Source organism: Hydra vulgaris, chromosome 03 (genome assembly GCF_038396675.1).
Source record: "Hydra vulgaris chromosome 03, alternate assembly HydraT2T_AEP".
Taxonomy (NCBI): domain Eukaryota; kingdom Metazoa; phylum Cnidaria; class Hydrozoa; order Anthoathecata; family Hydridae; genus Hydra; species Hydra vulgaris.
The window spans coordinates 13,173,653-13,187,500 of NC_088922.1; the positions used below are offsets into that span (position 1 = coordinate 13,173,653).

Here is a 13,848-nt window from a genome sequence, read left to right on the forward strand (position 1 = left end):
TAACAACTATAGCAAGCTTTACTCACCTCGATCGACAAAAGAACCAGCTTTAAAAGTACTTAAATTGTCACAAAAATGATCATTGCGGAGCAGAAATGTAAATGTATGTAAAATATGTTTTGTGAAGTTGTAGGGTTTGTGAAATTTGAAAAGATATTATTAAAGAAAAGTGTTGTTTTTTTTAGTAATCGATTAAAAAATGTTATCTTATTGTAAAAGGTTTTTAAAATAAACAGCTCTCAAAATTTGAAAACAAGCAATTTAGCAGCTAGTGTAGCGAATTTTAAATTTTAACTCAACTTATTTGTTTACAAAATTGTTTAAATCGACATATTTGTTTACAAAATATCCGCCTACAGTTTTTTTTTTTTTTGCGCGTCTTTCAGGCCTGTTATTAAGTAGGCCGTGGTTACATCCCTCATATGGGCCAGAAAGCAGGTTGGAGGGGCACTGGTTTCCAATAACACTATTCAGCCCTGATAATTGAAAAATAGGGTTAATAAAAAATGCTGCCATTTTTGTTGTGAACATGACAAGTTTGTGATGTTTACATTTTTATATAGCTAGATCTAATGGCCTTATTTGCTGTTAATATCAGATCAATACAAAGTGTTAGAAAAATTTACGAGCCATCGTAATACGAGCTGAAAATGGGACTTTTTAGTAAAGTGGACTATATATTTTTAGATAAAACTGATTTCTAAAATGTAACAAGCTGCTTATATTTTGCCAATTTGTTGTAGACCATTGTAGCTAATTAGAAAACTAACATGTAAGGACTTGTTGATGAATAGAAAAATACTACGGTTAACTTCATTTTGCCTTTATTTAGCATTTTTCAGAATTTTTCCAAAGTTTAGGAGGCTGTAGTTTTTTTCTAACATGATACAAGCTAATGAAAATCACAAATTTTAAGACAGAAATATCTAGAAAATAGTTCTAGAAAAAATGAGCCACTTGCTGAAAGTTAGAAAAAAGTTAAGGCCTTAAAGTTGTCTATTTTTACCATTCGAGGAACCGAGGGGGGCTACCTGAGAGTGTTTGTAAGGCTATAATTTCTAAACCGTTGCACTTGGAACTCTGAAATTGCACATTTAACCTATTTACATCATTTAGATAATGATATGTAAAAATCAGGAAAATCAGAGATGGTACCCCACAAGCCATTGGTTGAAATATAATGATCTGACCCCTATACCAAAGGCAGAAGAAACGGATTGTAGAATATTTTCGAACAAACAAATGAAGTTTGATCAAAGAATATTTTTGAACAAACAAATTGAAGCTTGATCTTTGTATTATTATATTTTTCATCATTAAAATCATCATCTGTTTTGGAATGAAATTGACCATATGGTCTATCAAGATAGCTTTTATATTTTTCTCCTAGTTCTTTGTGAAAATACCAATAAATTGATCTCACATTAGTCATAGTTGTAGAAAAGACTTAAGTTCTTTTAGCTGAATAAGTATTCAAAAGAATATGTTGAACAACTGGGTAGAAAAATTTCTCTGGATCTCTAGACTCAATATGTATTAGGCTGTATTTAATATTTCTTCTTTCTTGTGTAGATGATATAATAACCAAACTATGCATACAAAGATTATCAATAATAAAGTCAGCAGTACTTTTAGCTGCAGTTGCTGTTGATGCCAATACTGGAATTCTTTTAGGGACAAGTGATAGCAATTCGAGAGTCTATTATAATGAGACCGAAATGCATCTGATTGTGTACTTGAACATCTATAACAATCACAGACAAATAAGGTATAAATAAAATCATGTAAATCACAAGATTTTACTTATATAATGCTATAGGTAATGTATTTATCTTTTCTTTCAATGAGTAAAACTTTTTTAATTTTAATTTAATTTAATGTATTACAAGAAGTTCTGACATTAAAGTTGTAAATATCAATGTTTACTTTACGTAGAAAATTTATCTATATAACAAAATCACTTACCACTTTTTCGCACAATGACTTTCATTAATTGCAACTGCAACAAGTTTCTGTTTAAAGGCAGAGTCATTGACAATTGATCTATAAGTTGTTAGAATGGCTTCAGGTAAACAAAATATTACATTTGCTTCATTGTAATTTATCTAAAAAAAAAGTATACTTTTAAACAATAAACAACACTCCATAATTCAAAAAAAAAATTTACTTGAAGCATGTGTTCAAATAAAATTCAATTCAATATCAAATTCAATTCAATACCATATATCTAAATTCAATATCAGAATAATATAATATTTCATAATAAATGCTTAACACATTTAGAATTAATGAAATATAATAATGCATTTCTAATCTTCAATGCAATTTCAATCTAAATGCATTTAGCATTAAAAATTTCTCAATAAATGATTAATTATTTGCATTCACTAAAAAATATTTTATATGTTTTCTACAGAAAAATTAAATCAAAATTCCAAAATTTATGAACAATAATTCAGAAAAAAATAATTTCTCAGGGTAATTACCAAGCAATAACTACACCTTCTCTAGAGAAATGAAAAACTTTATTTGGTAACTAAAATAATGTATAATAATGATAATTATTACCTCTGTTTGATCATCTTCAATATTTTTTCTTTGTTGATTATGCTTTATAGAAGCTACTTTGATTCCCATTTTACTAAGTGTGTATATGTAACCTTAAATTATCTATCCCAAATAATTCTTCGGTTAAGTACGGTCATAAATCAATCACAAACCAATGCGTAAAATCTTGGAATAAATTACCTCTTCACCTTAAATCACTAAACTCTCTTACACAACTTAAAACCCGTCTTCATGCTTTTTTTTTTGGATAGATACTGTTTCTAAAATGTTGGAATTATTGTGGGTCATTATTATTATTGCTTTTGTATTGTCATATATGTTATAAATATTATTATAACATTATTCTATATGTGTATGTATGTATATGTGCATCTATATGTGTGTGTACATATGTATGTAGGTATGTGTCTATTTGTATATATGTATGCGAGTGCGTGTGTATGTGTGTATATGTATGTATGTATATATGTGTGTATGTGTATGTATTTATGTATGTGTATATGGGTATGTATGTTGTATGTATATGTGTGTATATGTATATGTGTGTGTATATGTATGTATATGTGTATATATGTATATGTATACATATGTATATGTATGTGTGTATGTATGTGTGTATGTATGTATATATATATATATGTGTGTGTGTGTGTATATGTGTGTGTTTTTTTTGTGTGTATGTGTGTGTATATATATATTTATATGTGTGTATGCATGTATGTGTGTGTATGTGTGTATATGTATATGTTTGTGTGTATGCACACACACACACACACAGATATATATATATATATATATATATATATATATATATATATATATATATATATATATGCATGTGTATGTATATGTGTATATATATATAATTGTGTGAGTGTATGTGTGTATATGTGTATGTGTTTTTGTATGTGTGTATGTGTATATATTTATATATGTATGTATGTGTTCATGTGTATGTATACATATATATATTTATATGTTATACATTTTTTGTAACAATGACTTTTATTATAATTATTACTCTTATTGTTAAATTTTGATAAATACTAGTGTTGTTCCTTATTATTATTGTTTTAGATCATTATATAAATATATTCCTAAGAATTACTATTATCATTGATATTTTATTATTATTAATATCAATTTAATTTGTATTTACTTTATATTATTATAATATCAGTTATTACTAATATTATTTTTATATTATTACTAATATTTTTATTAACCTGTTATTATTACTGAAATAATTTTTATTTATAGTTATTATTTATATTATTGTTGTTGGTATTATTTTTGTGGTTAACATCGTTATATAACTTTTACAGTTACTATTATTTCTTCTTTTTCTTACAATTATCACCTTTTATCTGACTTTACTTTTCTTTTTATTATCACTATTTATTATAATTAAATTTGATAGGTGTTTACTTGAGATTAGTATCATTACTATTAGTAAATATCCTTGATGTAAGATCTATTATTAAGAATACATTTGATTTGATTTGAATTAATTTGTTTTCCGCTTTTGAGTTGAATGAAAGATCAATCTTTCATTCAACTCAAAAGCGGAGAAACAACTAAAACTTTATTATTGCACATCTTAATACATATTCATATCGAATACTATCAGGTGCTTGTCTTTCTCTTAACAAGTTTAAAGTGAAGGTAAAAAAGGGTAGACATTGAAACACAATTGATTTTTCACTGCCTGTTGGTTGGCAAACGAAACAATTTACGCAGTTGCTGAGATCTATTAAAGATTATTTTTGGTAATCCTTCTTTTAATACAAAATAACTCACAAACTATTTAAAAGCATACTCTAAATTATCTTTTTCGCTTGACATATAGCTTCTGAATAGCACTGATAATTTAATAAAATAAATTTTAGCGCATTTTTAAAATAAAACCCCCCGAAACATTACGGTATTTCATAAAGATCAAAGCAAAGCCGCTGGAACATATTTGTTCCGGTAGATGATAAATTGCATTAGCGCTAAAACCAAAGTTTTCTCGTCTGACTTCCCAAAGTTCTCGGGAAAAAAAAAGTCAGACGAAATATCATCTAGCTAAAACATTGCTTTCTTTAAAAGCACGCGTTTTTTTTTTAATTTTCTTATTATCGTTAAATTAATGTAACGTTTGCTTGCCCTTTTTAAAGTTTTGTAAAGGTTTTTTATTAACTATACAAATTATTGAATATTTTTGAATAATTATTTTTTCCTATATAAAATTAGCATAAAATAATCTCTACCTATCTTAAAGTATGTGTTCATAACTTATACTTCATATTTTGTTGTAAAAATTAACCAATCGTTATTCGTTTTTTAAGGATCTTTTTACCTTAAAATCTACAGATAAATTCACATTAAATATGTACAATTTAATCCTACTTTTTCTACTACTACAGTTCTTTTTAAAATTGTACAAATTAACAAAATGAGCATTTGAATGATATTCTTAAATAATCCTCTAAGAATATTGTTCGACAAAATAAATATATAACTTTAGTATACTCGTTGACTTTAACTTAGCATTGTGAATACCACGATGGCGTTTACCACGAAGATTCGTATTGTGATTGTGGATGTTTTCGTTTAAAAGTACAAATAGTTTTACTTATTACAATTGAACACAATTATTACTATTATAGTTATTATTAACTTTTTTTTTTTTTTATCGATATAAAGCCGTAAGTGGCCACAGCTATATCATTGACCGATATAACCGTAAGCGTAGCTTAGTGTATATAAATTGATTGACTTAAATAGCAGCATTTGAATGTACATATTGACCTATCTTTATTAAATGTATGTTAAGCTTAGCCTCTCTAAATCAAAACAAATGCATTTTGAGGTCTAAAACTATAAAAGAAAAATGAACTGACCAATTGTTGCATTACATTATCGGGTACCTTCTCTCTCCCCCCCCCATCCCCCACCAATTGATTTGCAGCTTGTAAACTAATTATCACATATGTTAATCCCCTCCTCCCGCCCCCATATTGCATTACAATTTTTGGACGAAGCCTTACGAATTACCGAGATTTAAGTGTATTTAAGGCGGCGAAAAATTCATAATAGTAGTATTATATAATAAAATATATTGTAAAATAATATATAGTATATAAATATTAATATAAGATTGGGGCCGAAAGATCCATGGCATACCAACCGCTGAAAAAGTTGGGAAGAATGATTACATTTTATAAAGATCGTCAAAAGACTTAAGAAAGTGTACAATACGTAAAGAAAAAATAACATTTCATATTCACAATTTAAACAACGTTAAACCAAAAATCCTTATTACAAAACGGTGTTTTAGAAAGAAAAGCTCACTAAAACATTGGAGAGGTTTTGATCAACAAATTTAGATGAACCAGTTGAAATAAACCAGATAAACCAGTTGAAACAAACTTATTTCTCAAACAACTCCTTCAAGAAATGAAGTGTCCAGAGCTTTCATAACAGTTCTAAGAAACGCCATTTCTTTGCGCGTGCAGTCGAAAATTTCCCGAGGATCGTTTGAAGGACACCGTAAACAATTTGGAGCCCACACCATTGCTAAATTGTTTTCGTCCATTTTTGAATACTGAACGTTTGCCGGTATCATAAATGCCTAATGAAAAAATTTTAGTTTAATTACTTTTATCACAATACAAATTGTGCGACATGATTTTCTCCTAAAGCGATATAAAATACTCCTGTACTGTAAATTTGATATATAATAAAATTAAATAAAAAAGCTTTTACCTGAAGTAGTCGAATAAGATAACTGAATACTAATTTGTTGAGAGCTGGTAGCGAGTTAACTATATTTAAGCACACTTCTGTACTGTCGCAGTTATGTATGCATTGATCAGTAGAAATTAATTAAGAAATAACGCATAACACATTTTAAAAATATTATTAATTTCTAAAGAGTAGGGAAATAAGACCCTACAGAAAAGAAAAAATTTCTTGATAATTAAAATAAAAAAAAATCAAAGAATGTTTCATTTTACATTTTTATACCGTTGCGTTTTTAAATTTCGCTAATTTTACATAGAAAAAAAAAATCGAAAAGATATTAAAACCGTTGTGGTATGAGGGGTTCATAAGAATCTCTAAACCAGAGTTTTAGTAAAGAAGCAGCCACATGAGGCTCGTTCATGTGCATTGGAACTTTCCAATTATCAACATGAATTTTAAGCGAATTTACTTCGTCGATATCACCAGGAACTCTAAAATAAAATATGTTTACATAATTTTATTATTTATTATCCTTTAAAATAATGATATTAATAATAATAATAATAAAATAATAATAAAGGAAATATAAAAAAAGATGGAAGATGACGGCCAAGCTTAAATAGAATCCCAAAACTGTTCATTATCATATATAAAATTTAAAAACAGAATTAAAAGAAAAAAAATCAATAAAAGGTTAAAAAATGTTTACAAAAATCAAATGAATGGATAATCCTAACCATTTTAATAACGACTTATTTTACGTCATAGTGAAACAACAACAATGACATTGAAACGTCATCATTTTAATATCACATTAGCTTCATCATTTAAAAAAAAAAAAAACACACCTAAAAATGCCTTCTGTCTGAAGACCATTATGCAACAAAATAGCTTCAGTCAACGTTGTTAATATCCAAGGAAGTCTATTTTCAGGAAAATGCTCTGCTTGCATTTCCATTATATCGTCTAGAGTGTTGCCAAACATTGAAGGGTTAAAGACCCGTTTCTAAAAATATTATTAAGAAGTTTAATATTTTGATATAATTTTATTATGTTAAATATCACGATACATTTTTTATTATTTAAGATAAAATCAAATATTCTTCGACGCAAAAAAATAGTAAAAAAGTAAATTTCTTGTCCTAAAATTAAATGTTGTTAAAGTAAATATCTTGTCTTAAAATTAAATGCAGGCCTTAAGACCTATAACTTTTGCATTTCTCAATCTCTAACTCAAATAGTCAACTTTCCGACTCGTTTTCCAAAAAATCTGAATCATTTACCTTCTCTACTCAACTTATGTCTCGTTTCTGATTCTAGTCAGTGCTCAGTTTTCCACATTGACCCTTAGGTGCTCCTGATCACAGTTTGATATCTCTAAAACTATTATCTCATTCTTCTTTATCATCAGAATCCCCCTATCATCGTATCTCTTACAAATACCTTAAAGCTGACTGGGACTCTTTCTTTGATTTTCTTTGTGATGGCCCTTGGGTAAAAATCTTTTGTCTTGCTGCTGACAAATTTGCTTCTTAAATAATTTCTTGAATTTAGGCTGGCATGGAATCTTTGATTCCTTCTCGATAATTCCAAGTCAAGTCTCACTCTTCTCCTTGGTTTACCTCACATTGTGCTGCTGCAATTTCTAATTGAAACCATTGCTTCCATATCTATCAGTAAAACAATTTTCCAGAAAACAGACGTCTGTTTACTACTTATTTTTTTTTTAACATCTTCGCTTCCAACAAGGCTGCAAGCAACCACTAAATAAAGTTGGAAGTTACTTGAAGAGAAAAGATGAAGATTGTAGAGCAAGATAACGATTGACAGACAACTTAAAGGATTGCAAATTATATGAATCAGAAAATCAATATGAAGAAAGCGAATTCCAAAGAACTGATGTTGTAAGAAAAAAACTAGACAAATAAGAGTTTTTGGAGCACTTAGGAACAGTCACAGAAAAAGGATGAGACTAAATTGAATGGCGAGTAACAATAGAATGAATTTTAGTAGATGGCACAAGAGACGCTTGTTCTTTAGAGCAGTGCCCATTATAGAATTTGTAGAAAAGAGAAAGAGAAGCAACATTACGACATTGTGATAATGGTTGAAGGTTGGCTGCTAGAGCAGGTCCAACTATGTTTACAATGTATTTTTGCACTTTGTCTAAAAGAGAAAGGGCATCATTAGAAGATCCACCCCAGATATGGCAACAGTATTCCAAACAAGGCCGAATTTGAGATTTATAGAGATAGAGAATAGAATCTGGAGTAAGAAAGTGTCCACTATTGCTAGAAACCATTGTAAAATAGTTTTGTCTAACGCCAAAGCCTGCTATTCTTGAGTCATGAAATCTTGTATTTCATCTCAGATGTTAAGCTCTCGTAAGTTATGGAGAAGCTTTAACAGTATCAATAATAAGGGCAAATCTGTTATTCCACCTCTCTTGTACGGTTCAGATTTTGTCAATCACAAAGACAAAGCAGAATTGTTTGCTAAGAACTTTACATCAATAAAACCTCTTGATTCCACTAGTTGCGTTCTACCTGATATTGCCAACAAACAGGTTGGTCCATTGGTTGACATTCATATTGCTCCAGCTTTGGTATCTGAAGTGATTTCCTACTTAAACTCTTCTACAGCTTGAGGCCCAGACAACATACCTGTTGTAGTCGTGCAGTGTTCTCCAGAGCTGTTGTCTATACTTTTAAAACTATTTAACAAGTGCTTATTGGAGTCTTGTTTTTCAACATGCTGGAAAGCGGTATCTATTATCCCTATTTGCAAAAATTCTGGAGAGCGATCAAACCTGTCTAACTATGGTCCCATTAGTCTTCCTATCATAAGCAAGGTTTTTGAATCTTTAATTAACAAACACTTAATCTCTCATCTTGAATATAATAACTTTCTGATCATCAATAAGAACTTCGATCTTCTCGTTCTACAGCAGATTTGCTAACAGTAATAACCCATAGATTCTATCATACATTAGATGGAGGTGGAGAGGTTAAGGCTTTCGCTCTTGACGTTTGTAAAACTTTTGAAAAAGTTTGGCGTGCTGGTCTTCTCCATAAGCTTTCTCCTTATAGTGTATCAGGTAACATCTTTAAGATTATTGAATCCTTCCTTTCCAATTGTAGTATAAAAGTTGTCCTTGATGGACAGCACTCTTCTTCATATCCTGTCACTTCAGGGGTTCCTCAAGGTTCTATTCTTGCCCCTATACTCTTTTTAATTTACTTTAATGATCTTCCAGATATTCTCACATCTAAGGTGGCATTGTTCGCTGATGATACTACCATTTATTCTTGTATTGATAAGAAGTCAACACTCTCTGATCTTTTGGACGGGCATTTGAGCTTGAAAAGGATCTCACTTCTAATACAGCATAGGGCTCTTTGTGAAACTTTAATTCAGATAAAACTCAAATTTTTTCAGCCAATCGTTACTGTAATAATTTAGATCCTTTTATATTTATGAACGGTAATGTACTTGATGAGTCATCTACCCTTCATCTTCTGGCAGGCCTTGTTTTAAATAAAAAATGCTTATTTTTAAGAATAAAAAAAATTTAAAGCAAAAAAATCGATCATTACAATAAAAAAAATAAATTATAAACTAATAAAATAAATTATAAACTACTACATAGAAATTTAAATAAATTATTTTAAATGCAATCAAAAGCTGAATAAATATTCTTTTGCTCTCAAGATGATAAATAAATGTTTTTATCATGTTTTTATTCTTTAATGGATTTTTTTTTTACATTCTGATTAATAACTTTGCATAAAAAAAAAAATTGCCGTTATCTATAAACAATTTTGTTTTCTGTTCAATAAAATAATTAGTTTAATAGAGATTTTCATAGTTTTCGTAGTTTTTAATTTTATTTGAGTTTTTTCATTAGTAAATAGCGCTTATATCTAACATAATTGTCATTTAAACTTTTTTACATACTTCTTTTATCTTACCGCTTATAGAATAATTTAAAAGTTAAAAAATGATGAAAAGTTGCTTAATGGAAATTGCTCTAGGCGTACGTAACATGTAAATAAATTGCCGGCAGCTTAACCCTTTAAAAGAAGACCTGTTCTAGGATTAGCTCTTACTTTCGATCTTTCTTGAGAACCATATATCAAATCCATTGCAAAATTAGCATCTGCTAAGGTTGTACCTCTTTATCGTGCTTGACGCTTTCTTACTCCGGATTCTATTCTTTATCTCTATAAATCTCAAATCCGCCCTTGTATGGAATACAGTTGCCATATCTTGGACGGATCTTCCAATGATACCCTCTCTCTTTTAGACAAGGTACAAAAATGCATTGTAAATATAGTTGGACCTGCTCTTACAGCCAACCTCAAACCATTATCACATCGTCATAATGTTGCTTCTCTTTCTCTTTTCTACAAATACTATAACGGGCACTGCTCCAAAGAGCTAGCATCATTTGTGCCATCTACTAAAATTCATTTTTGTCTTTCTCGTCAATCAATTAAGTCTCATCCTTTTTCTGTGACTATTCCCAAGTGCTCCAAAAACATTTATTTGTCTAGTTTTTATCCTAGAACATCAGTTCTTTGGAATTCGCTTCCGTCATCTTGCTTTCCTGATTCATATAATTTGCAATCTTTTAAGTCTGTCAATCATTAACTTGCTCTATAAACTTCATCTTTTCTCTTCCAGTAACTTCCAACTTGAATAGTGGTTGCTTGCAGCCTTGTTGGAAGCACATTTAAAAATAAAATAAATGTCAATGCAAACTATTTTAAAAAAAGATTTTCGTTGACCCCCGTGACTTAAAAGGGTTTAAAATGCAAGTTTCCATAAGTGAAAAAACATAAAAAGACTAAATGACATTAACAAAGTTATCTAACAACCACACACTTCAAACCACACTTACCGCCATCAAAACCAAACCAAATTGAGAGTTTTTATATATGCAAAGAATTGTGTCTGAAAAACTTTGTTACAGACAATAAGTCTAATAACTTTTAAAGCAACTCTTTGTTCAAATGTTTTACTGACATTTTACGTGTTCAAAATTCACAACTTCTCTTACATTTAGAAAAGAGAAGTCAATGAGTGTCGAAGAATGAAGAAAAGAAAAATTCTATACAATTATTGTAAGTATTGTAAGTTTAAAGTTAGTTACATATAGTTAAAGTTAATTGCAGGTAGTTACACATAGTTAAAATTAATTGCAGGTAGTTACATATAGTTAAAATTAATTGCAGATAGTTACATATAGTTAAAATCAATTGCAGGTAGTTACATATAGTTAAAATTAATTGCAGGTAGTTACATATAGTTAAAGTTAGTTACAGCTAGCTAGAAGTAGGTAAAGCTAGTAACACTTTGTAAACTTGGTTTCAGCTAATTACACTTATCAGTTAATTACAGCTTGATAAACTAATCACTGTTAGTTATAGCTAATTACACTTCTTATAGCCAGGTACAGCTAGTTTATTTATCACCGTTAACTTAATAGCTTTATGCTAATATTTTATAAAACATTTTTAGAAATACTTGATTTTTAAAGATTCGGATTTGTGTCATAGTGGTGTTTTATGGAGTAATAGATATTATAGAATCTTATAATATCTCTATAATAAATTATATCTATAATATTTATATATTAAAAGATATGTAATCTTATAATATTTCTTTAATAAATATTAATTATTTCTATGATATATAATATAGAAATGGCTTAATAATTATCTATTTCAATTTTTATTAAACATTTAATATTTTCTACTTCTATATTTCTTGTCATAAAATATTCTATTAAACAAATCTATTTTTAAAGTTTTAAATCCTTAAAAGTTTTTGCTGACGGACTAAAACGGTCATTATAGAACTGAGTCAAAAAAGAAGCTAAAAAAAAAGCCATAAACTTGTTGTGACAAAATTGTGTCATCAACTTGTTGCATCAAATTGAGTGAACAACTTGTTGTATCAATACTAAGTCATAAACTTTTTGTGTCAATATTGAGCCATCAACTTGTTTTGATGATTAAGAGCAATCTTAATTGAGACTTAAATTTAGCCAGAAAACCCAGTGGGTACGTTTTTAAAACATTCTTTGGACGTTTTTATTAGGTTTAAACCTTATAAAAACGTTTAAAAAACGTTTTAAAAACGTACCGTGCCCACTGGGAAGTAACTTGTAGCGCAGTGACACGGTTAGCATAGATCTTGCAATTGAGAGTTAGTATTACTGGATTCAATTTGTATATTTCCTAACAAACAAATTTTTGTACCAAAATGTTGTTTACTTACAATTGCAGATTTAATTTCATCTATTGTTGGTCCTTTCAGTCCACGTTTTGCACCAGTTTGACAAATTCTTTCTAGTTGTTTGTAGCAATGTTTTGCATACAAATCTAAACGCACCTAAAAACGAGAGTAAAAAAAAAAACTATTTATAAATATTACTTTTTATACTATTTTATATTATTTTAAACTATTTATAAATATTACTATTTATAAATATTACTTTCATTTTTTTTTTAAATTTCTTTTACATTTAATGCCTGTATTAGAAAAAGAAAATTTGTTTAAGAACAAATAGTTTTCAGTTTGCGTTAATGCCAAAAAATACCTTTTTTTTTTTTGCAATAATGCAAACCTGAAATCATTAGTTCTTACATAAACTAACTTTTTTGTTTGTCAAAGCATCCAATTGCAGAACTAATAAAATTAATTATTTTATTGAACAAAAAAAAGTCAAGTTTGAAAATAGATGGTCATACACACCGTTGTATGGTTTTCTTCGGGGTCCAGATGTCTGTAGATATATCCTTCTAAGTAAGCGTGAAACTTGCTTGAAGGCGGGAAAATTGATAGACATGATGTAATTAACTCCCAACCTCGTGTTAAACTAGCTCTAAATAGAAACTGTTCATTTATTACAAAAAAAAAAATAATTCAAATAGCAAGTAGTAAATAACAGGGGCTTATTAGTCATTTTTGCCAAACTCATTTAATTTTTTTATGGTGAAACTTTGGTCAAAAAGTTTGTGCCGAACTGATGCACACCAAAAATAGAATAATATATATATATATTAGATTCATATTGCAAATATTTATGAAAAAACAATACAATAAATTTACGACTGCAAAAATAATAGCAGTCAAAACTTACATATTTAATTAATTGTTAGTTTAAACACCAGTTTATTTAAGTATTATAAATAAATAAAAAAAGTTAAAAAAAAAATTACTAAAAGTCCTAAAAATATGTTTAATTTTAAATAAACCAAAAGCATTTTGAGATAAATGCAAGTTGCAATCACTTAATTCAAACCTTATATGTGTATATATATTATATATATATATATATATATATATATATATATATATATATATATATATATATATATATATATATATTATGTTTACAAAAAAAATATACAAAAAATATATGCAAAAATATAAAATACACCTGGACACTTATAATATATTTTTAAAACATGTAAGTTTAATGGGCTAAAAATACAAACAAAGAAACAAATACTATGTTTGCCTGTTTCTTAAAGACAGAAA

The 13,848-nt window shown here is 28.3% G+C and overlaps 1 protein-coding gene and 1 long non-coding RNA gene across 3 annotated transcripts in view; both read right to left on the reverse strand.

The window, feature by feature from the left end:
- Positions 1 to 373: 373 nt before the first annotated feature.
- LOC136077957 (uncharacterized) lies at positions 374 to 2,830 on the reverse strand. The gene is made up of 3 exons (XR_010637402.1): positions 2,569 to 2,830; positions 1,966 to 2,105; positions 374 to 1,744 (listed from the first exon to the last, which is right to left on the reverse strand). It is a non-coding gene; the product is annotated as an uncharacterized LOC136077957 (long non-coding RNA).
- Positions 2,831 to 5,835: 3,005 nt separating this feature from the next.
- The window catches only part of LOC100208529 (rho GTPase-activating protein 39), a 27,255-nt gene continuing 19,242 nt past the window's right edge, over positions 5,836 to 13,848 (reverse strand). For both annotated transcript variants that reach the window (XM_065792388.1, XM_065792389.1), the window contains exons 11-16: positions 13,060 to 13,189; positions 12,583 to 12,696; positions 7,146 to 7,303; positions 6,636 to 6,788; positions 6,319 to 6,427; positions 5,836 to 6,184 (exon numbers count right to left, since the gene is read on the reverse strand). In XM_065792388.1, the coding sequence (XP_065648460.1) occupies positions 5,990 to 6,184; positions 6,319 to 6,427; positions 6,636 to 6,788; positions 7,146 to 7,303; positions 12,583 to 12,696; positions 13,060 to 13,189 (859 nt within the window). In that variant the 3' untranslated portion in view covers positions 5,836 to 5,989. The remainder of the gene's footprint in view (positions 6,185 to 6,318; positions 6,428 to 6,635; positions 6,789 to 7,145; positions 7,304 to 12,582; positions 12,697 to 13,059; positions 13,190 to 13,848) is intronic.